Consider the following 7,829-nt stretch of genomic DNA (forward strand, 5'->3'; position numbering starts at 1 on the left):
GACCCCAAGTCTCGCCCGGTCAGCCAGTAGACTAAATGCAAGAATAGGTAGGAAAATGGGGGCCTAAAAGGTTATATTTACCAATTACTTGCTCTTTTGCTGCTGCTGCTTTTGCTCGATATACCTGGCGTTTCGGTCGGGCGGCTTGCGAGGGCGGATACACTTCTTCTTATTTTTGGGGGAGCTAATCAGGGCCCATGCTTTTTTAACACTCGCCAGACTATGCTGACTGCGGACCTCCGCTGGATCCGGCGGTGGGGACTTTTTTTAATTAGAACGCGGTCGCTTTTGCGTCATTCTCGCAGGCAATAGAGCGTCACGCGGTGTCTTGTCCGCTGATTGAACGGAGCGCGTAGCCATATTGCGGCATCCCGCAGCATACGCACCGCGCTCGGGGGTCCGTCGCTGCGGGTTCAGCAGTAGCAGGTCAATCTTCGCTTTGCCCGTAGGCCTCGCCATGCTGCAAACTGTGAGCAAACTATTACAATTACTAACGTGCGTAAAAATATTAGGTTTTCCAGCGGGTATTTACTGCTAGGTGTATTTTATTAATCAAAATAATAAATAGTATTATTATATCATAAGCATTATATTGTTTTAACCAATAAAACACGTAAAACTAATTTCCAGTACACGGCCATTTAATGCTGTTACTTATTATTAAACAAAATTTATTTTATTATAATTTTGGCAATCGCTTAAATAATACTATTTTCATTTTTTTTAAACCAAACATACTATTAAGCAATAACAATGATTTTAAACGCAGCCACCTAGGTACCATTCACGCATGCAGTGCGGGGTCCGGGTGCAACTAACGCAAAGGTCATGAAGCCTTCTTAAATAAAAATATTATATATGATGATAAAAATACTCTACTTTGAAAAAGTGCGTGGAAAATAACATCGCAAAGCTCTTACAAAATACTGGTCTGTGAAGTCTACATTTATAATAAAAAATATCTCTATTTGAGAAGTGTGCAGAGCTCTTACATAATAAAGTGGTTAGTGTGCCCGATTTGCAGTACATACGACAGGTTTTGCGTAGCTAAATTTCAATAAATAATAATCACCACAGCTCGCCTTGGTGCTTACATCCAATCGATGCGTTTCGTTCTCGGCAGAAATGTTTACATCACGTCCAATCGCGAGGGAGAGAGGCGGTCTGATCGTGCGATAGATCCAGTCAGTGTCGCAGGTCAATCAGGGCGCGAGCTAATTGTGTGACGCTTTTGGATATATTTGTAATTTATGCATAGCTAGGTCGAGTCAGAAAGATAGGCGCGGTTGATAGGATGGGACGAAGCTGTATTAGCCAGGCCAAGTGTAGCCATGCGAAAAGGCAGGAAAAAGCAGTAAGAAAGGAAACGGATGGACTTATTGACAGACGGATACGCTAGAAGGTTAAGAGGCGGGAAATGATTAATATAAGAAGCAGCAGAAGAGCAAGTAGTTGGTAAATATACTCTTTTAGGCTCCCATTTTCCCACCTATTTTTGTATTTAATATACCGGACTACAGTGCGAGGTTTGGAGCCGCACATACGGTAATCTGTCTATGGCGCAGTCAGTAGTGTTTACACACCTAAATAGCGTAGCGCGTTTCAAATAATATTTAGCACGTGGTAATCTACTGTGGACAGCCGCAAGCTGACCGTCCCTATCTGCATACGCGTTACACGTACACTCGCTCACTTGGAAAAAGGCAAGACCACGCTATCTGCATCGTCAACGTTCACAGCGTATATTCCATTAGTGTGCGCCCACAAATTGAAACTACAGAATTGTGTAAGCACTATGTGCAACGAATACGTTGCTGCCTACAAAGATAGGAGCACGTGTGTGGTAGTGCAGACCATACCGGTAGGCACGGCAGTCTAATATCTGTTCGCACTACTGCGCTGTCCATAACGGCCGAGATAAGAGCTCGGTTGAGTCGCGGATGGCTATAATGTGTAACGACCGCGCGCGTATTTATTGCCTGACTACTGCTAACAGACGCCTGGGCAGCTGTCCTGTATAAGGTTGCCTGCATCACCGTGGGTATGACCTGTGCCCAATTAGTGACGCGCTTGATCATATAGACGGATACATCATAAGCGTAGGTACAGTAAGCTAGCACGACGATGCAAAAGTACTGAAATCGCAGCAGTGACCCAATGCATGGGTGTTGGTTACCACGACCATTAACGGCATTACGGGATATATACGGACATATCCAATAGCACGACGGGCAGGTAGGTAGCGAAAGTACTTCATCTAATGTACATGAACTACTTTTCAATTCAGGTCTTAGATATCTACGATCTAATAATTTGTCTACAGATATGTGACTTCGTATGTTCCTCATACATATCCCAACCTGTAAATACCACTCGAAAGGATCTACGCCACTCTTTCAGTCAGTAACTACGCAAATAAGTCGGTAAGTAAGTCAACCGTGATCATCCTATCATGCCCGAGTTAGAACACGAACGGAACTGATGAATAAAGTCAGTCTAATTAATTTTGTCGAGTCAGCGAACATCGGTACGTTTCCTTCAGAGATATCATGGTATTATGAGCTCAGCGAGCCAAATCGAGGGGAGAATCGGTAATTTTGGTGAACATCGGAAATACTAGCGGTTATACACCAAACTATGCATGCAAAGACGACTAAAACTTGCTCTACTGGACCGTCGCTTTTAGCGATATGGTAACGAATACCTATCCGCTAGACGAAGTAGTACCTGTCGCCAAATTCACCCGATGACGTGGGATCCCAATACGCTTTGGTAGACGTGTTCTCTATCTCGAAGTTTTTGTGGAACCTCTTTCCGATTTATGCTGAGGCTCAGTACACCAACGGTAATGACCCACATTCTGAATAGCAGAGAGTGAGTTTGCAATGAAGCGCTCTTCAGAGTGGTACTAATTCAGGAGCGAAGCGCTCAATCGAGAATTAAGACAACATCCCCTAGGGTAAGATGGTGTTCATCTTGCAGATCACGTTAAACCCTGGAGGTAACGACAAATAGTTCCTTTTCGCAATGATTTACAGTCATGTCTACCTTTGCCATGACGATCAACAATATTCAGCCGAGCTAGATCTGTAACACGCCTATCCATCTGTAACAGCCAGTTGTCAGATATACTTCACATATATGTTGTCAGAACTGACTTCAAGAAATGCAAGAGATAGGTGGAGAGCCGGTTGGTGAGGCAGAACATGTGAGGACTAATGCTAGTGTGTACAGTGTTTTTTTTAAAGCAAATACGCTAGAACACGGAATTCATATTATATGTAGCTTGCTTTGAGTAAGGAATCTAAGCCCACCGCAGCGAAGCGGAGGTGGTCAACCCTCTCTACACCAGCCAACCATGCCCTAGCGTCCGCGGAGCGGGCGCCCAGAGCGCTAGTATTAGTACTATTAATATCGTCTTTACTTTGAAAAGTGTGTGGAAAATAACATCCCAGAGCTCTTACAAAATACTGGTCTGTGAAGTCTACATTAATAATAATAAATATCTCTATTTGAGAAGTGTGCAGAGCTCTTACATAATAAAGTCGTTACTGTGCCCGATTTCAGTACATACGACAGGTTTTGCGTAGCTAAATGTCAGTAATCAAGTTTCGCCTGGCTGTTTGCAACCACGATGCGTTTCGTGCAAGGCAAAAATGTTTACCTTACGTCCAATCGCGAGGGCGAGAGACGGTCTGATCGTGCGACAGATCCAGTCAGTATCGCAGGTCGGCAGGTATTGCCCAATCAGGGCGCGAGTTAATCGTGTGACGCTTTTGAATTTTTTGTAATTTTGGCATAGTTAGGTCGAGTCAGAAAGATTGGCGCGGTCGGTAAGATGGGCAGGCTAAGTGTAGCCATGCGAAAAGGCAGGAAAAAGCAGCAAGAGAGGAAAGCGACGGACTGATTGACAGACGGACGGACAGACGGACGGACAGACAGGTTAAGGAAAAAACCGTGTTCGCGAAAAGGGTTATTAATAATATGCCCATTTTCCATTTTAAAAATAGGCAGTGCCCATTTTTGATGTCCAGTAGATCTGTGCCAAAATGACTCGGCAGCTATATGTCGCGCGGCAGTCGCTGCTGCGCCAGGCGAGGCCATCATCCGTCCATACTCAGTGCCTATTCTCCAGTGCCTCCTCTCTCAATGCGCTCAACTTCAATGCTTCATCTCTCCCAGGTAGCGCCAGCGTCACGCACCAAAGTTTGATTACTTCGGTGCCCAACCTCCAAGCCTTGCAGCGCGTTCGATGGCTCCTGGGGCAGCCACAGCGTCGCGTCCTATTTATCACAGGAAGTTCTGCGCCTAACCCGCCTGTGCGTGCTGCGCTAGAGCGAGACGCATCCGCCTTTGAGCTTGAGCGTCGCGGTCACGGAGTGTTTGGTGTCCGCGAGTTTTGTCAGCTGCTACTGCGCGAGAGTGGACGCGAGCGCCGAGTCTTCAGCCGCGCTCAGTTGACGGCGCTGCTTCTGTACAATGCACCGGAAGCACCGGGCGTGTCTCGTCTCGCGGGCAGATCAACGCTTCAAAGACGCAAAGGGATACGGGACTTGCTGCAGTTCTTTCGGCTGTTGGAACAAGAGGGCATCATACCGGAGCAGTACGCGGCCGTAGCCGCGGCTTCTGGGGAACAATTGCCTCAGGAACTAGCGGAAATGTACAGGAAATATCAGGAGCTACTGATGCAGCACGACGTCACATCTTGGGACGGTCTGGTGATGGATGTGCTGGAACTGTGTGGAGTGCAGAAGAGTGGCCTTGCAGTGCAGGGAGCTACAGCTAAAGAAACGAGTAAAGCGGTGCTGAAGGACTACACGGACATGGTGGTGGACGATGTCCAGAGGATGACGCCTGCGATGGCGACTCTTGTTGGGCATTTGTGTGGCCAACCGAGTGTCCAGTCCAGTGCCAGCTTCAGTCGCGTACTATTTGACAGAGACGAATGTTCACATACGCAGATTTTAGAGCAGCAATTACTGAAGACGGCAGTGAGTATAGGCCGGGATTGCAGTGTGACTCGTCTCTCCTTGGACGTCGAAGACGCGATTACCAACAAGCGAGCGAAGATGCAAGCTTTTGCAAAGCAGGTCTTGGCGCAGAACGTGGGCATCACTACACCATCTCCTGTCCCATTAAAGTGCTGGAGTTTCGGTACGTTTGAAGCGGAAGAAAAGGGTATCGGTGCATTTCTAGCTCAAAAGTTGCAATCTGGTCAATCTATCCATGCCACTGTGTTGTGCCCCACGCACGCTGATGCAAGTCGGATCATGTTGGCATTTGAGAAACAGGGACTTCCTGTTGACCTGGCTACCGGCCAATTTGCTGCAACTTACTCCACTAGTGCACCTATCCATTTATTCGACGAACCCGGTGTGAATGCGGTGTTCTCACTGTTGTGTGCATTGTGCTTCCCGAGTGACTCGCGTCATCTCTACAACGTTTTACGCTCAGAGTGTTTCGCTTTTCCAGCTGAATTGCTATCCTGGTTAATGGAGAAAGAGCACCGGAGTCACGTGGATCTGTTCCCAGTTCTCGAAGCCTTTATTGATAGTCAGAGCAAGTCGCTAGGGGCCTCCCTCAATTACAGAGAAGGTGAGAAGCTCGAGTTGCCAGAGCCAGTGGCTTCACAGCTTGAGCGTGGCTTAGAGATAGCCGAATCGTTTGTGAAACTCATCAAGCGGATGCGTGGTGATTGCCATCAACTCTCTGCAGTGAAAATCGTGCAGAGCTTCCTGGAGGAGACGGGTCGACTGGAAGCACTACTAAGTCCCAGCTCACCGAAACAGGAACGCGAGTCTGTAGTACTAGCAGATTTTTTACGAGAACTCGAGAGTGCACAAAATGTGGTAAAGAGTGGTCAAGTGACGTTCGTGGTGCCGTATTTGCAACAGCTGAGGGAAACCAACTTGACGTCATCTGTATCATTAGAAGACGCAACAGACATACTTAGTTCGAGCGCGTCTGGGGGGCATTCAGGCATTCGTGTACTTCCACTGACAGCTTACGCGCTCGAGTCGCTTGCAGCTTCAGTCTCTGGCGAAGAAGATAATCAGCATGTGCTGGTGTTTATGTCGATGCGTGATAGCAAGTTCCCTGGACGGATGAAGCGACTCACGCTCCCACTCCCGTATGAGCTGCTTAGTGAACCGTACCCGGTGCAGACACGCACTGAACACCTTGAGCAGTGTGAACAAATCGCTTATCAGGCCTTAACAATGGGAGAGTACAGTGAGGTGATTATTTCTTTCGCGGAGCTTGCAGACCCCTCTACATCCAAGCGTGAGGTGTTTAGCCGAACTTTTCAACCGATCTGGCATGAAGGTGACCCACCAGCAATCACCAAAGGCAATGTTAACAACAAGGCGGGAACTGAAGCGAGCGATGCCACTTCACCCCCTCAACCCTCATCGCTTAAACACTCGTCGACATGTCAAGCCATCTTACACGGCGAAGAAGCAACCGAGGCCTCGCTCGTTTGGTTGTCGGAGGTGGCTCAACTAGTGCGCAAGCTCTTGAATCGCGTGTTTCTTCCGATTTTTCATTACGAGGAGCGTCAAGCTGCCACAGCAAAGACGAGCAGTGATGATGGTAATGCGACTTACTCCGAACAGAATCAAGACCCGATGAGTATGAAGAAGCCGCCTGCTAAACGACCGGAAACGTCTAGTGCGAGCAGTGTAAACAGTCATCGCTCACCTGTCCCAGCAGCAACAAGAGCATCGTATGAGCCTTCTCACTTGTCATATTCGCAGATCTCCGAGTACCTTCGTTGCCCACATCGATACTACCTCAGTCGAATAATGAAACTGGATGGAGACGTTTCCACCTCGATGATGTTTGGGCGGGCACTGCATGAAGGTATAGCAGCGTTTGCCAAATCTATCGCTGCTGCACAACGGAACGATGAGATTACAGAGGAGGTGAAGACGCTCGCAGCTGTAGAAGCCGAGGAAGCTTTCAGGGGTGCCTGGGCTGGTGACGGATACGGACTTTTTACCTCCAAGGAAGAGGCCTCGTTCGTGCTTGAGCGAGCTATGATGGCGCTGTGGGAATTTATTGAGACTCACTATGGTGACTTGCAGCTGAAAGAGATTGTCCACGTCGAGAAGGATTTTTCCTTTCACGTCCCCGAAGCCAATGTGGAGTTGCGCGGTGTGTGGGATCGCATTGACCGAGTCTTTAATCCTATTGGCGATGGCTCGTTCTCTTTAGTCATCAAGGAGTTCAAGTCGAATATGGGCGGCGCTGATCGCAACATGCGTAAGCTCGCAAGTGACAGTTTACAGCTTAAAATGTACATGTACGCCTTCACAACGGTATTTGGCGAAGCACCGCACGGGGCGAAGCTGCAGCAGATCGGTGAGACTTTTAATGAACCAAGTAAATCAAGACGTAGAAGAATTAGCAGAGCAGGCAACGACGACAACGGGTTTGTGCACTTCTCCGAGGAGGCAGCACAGGAAGCTGTAGACGCCGTCGTTGAGGTCGCGTCAGGACTACGACGCGGAAATTTTGAGCCGAAGCCAAGTTTTGCCGAATGTGCTTTCTGTCCGTACGCAGCATCGGCTTGTCATTTTGCCTCCGACGATGCGTCACATAAACGTCAATTCGTGAGGAGAGTTGGCAAGACACTATAAAGATAACGAAAACGAATTTACATCAAGTGAACGTGGCGTTGGTCAACGCTTCATTACAACAACCAGACACAACAAGTTCTGTTTTCTTCTCAATAGGTACGAATGGCGATATGCTCTCGGTGCAGCCCCAAAGGTATTATAAGCTGTTCAGCTTCGGGGACCGACTGAAGCTTGCCTAGCATCATTTGC

At 47.9% G+C, this 7,829-nt stretch overlaps 1 protein-coding gene across 1 annotated transcript; it reads left to right on the forward strand.

Moving 5' to 3' along the window:
- Window positions 1-2,964: 2,964 nt before the first annotated feature.
- Window positions 2,965-7,473, forward strand: PITG_20731 (uncharacterized protein; the record flags this gene model as incomplete). The annotated part of the gene is made up of 6 exons (XM_002895476.1): window positions 2,965-3,001; window positions 3,174-3,208; window positions 3,711-3,736; window positions 4,136-5,154; window positions 5,716-7,362; window positions 7,412-7,473. The coding sequence occupies 6 exons, from the start codon at window positions 2,965-2,967 to the stop codon at window positions 7,471-7,473; spliced, it is 2,826 nt and encodes a 941-aa protein (XP_002895522.1).
- Between the last annotated feature and the right edge of the window lie 356 nt (window positions 7,474-7,829).

Source organism: Phytophthora infestans, genomic scaffold (assembly GCF_000142945.1).
Source record: "Phytophthora infestans T30-4 supercont1.170 genomic scaffold, whole genome shotgun sequence".
Taxonomy (NCBI): domain Eukaryota; phylum Oomycota; class Peronosporomycetes; order Peronosporales; family Peronosporaceae; genus Phytophthora; species Phytophthora infestans.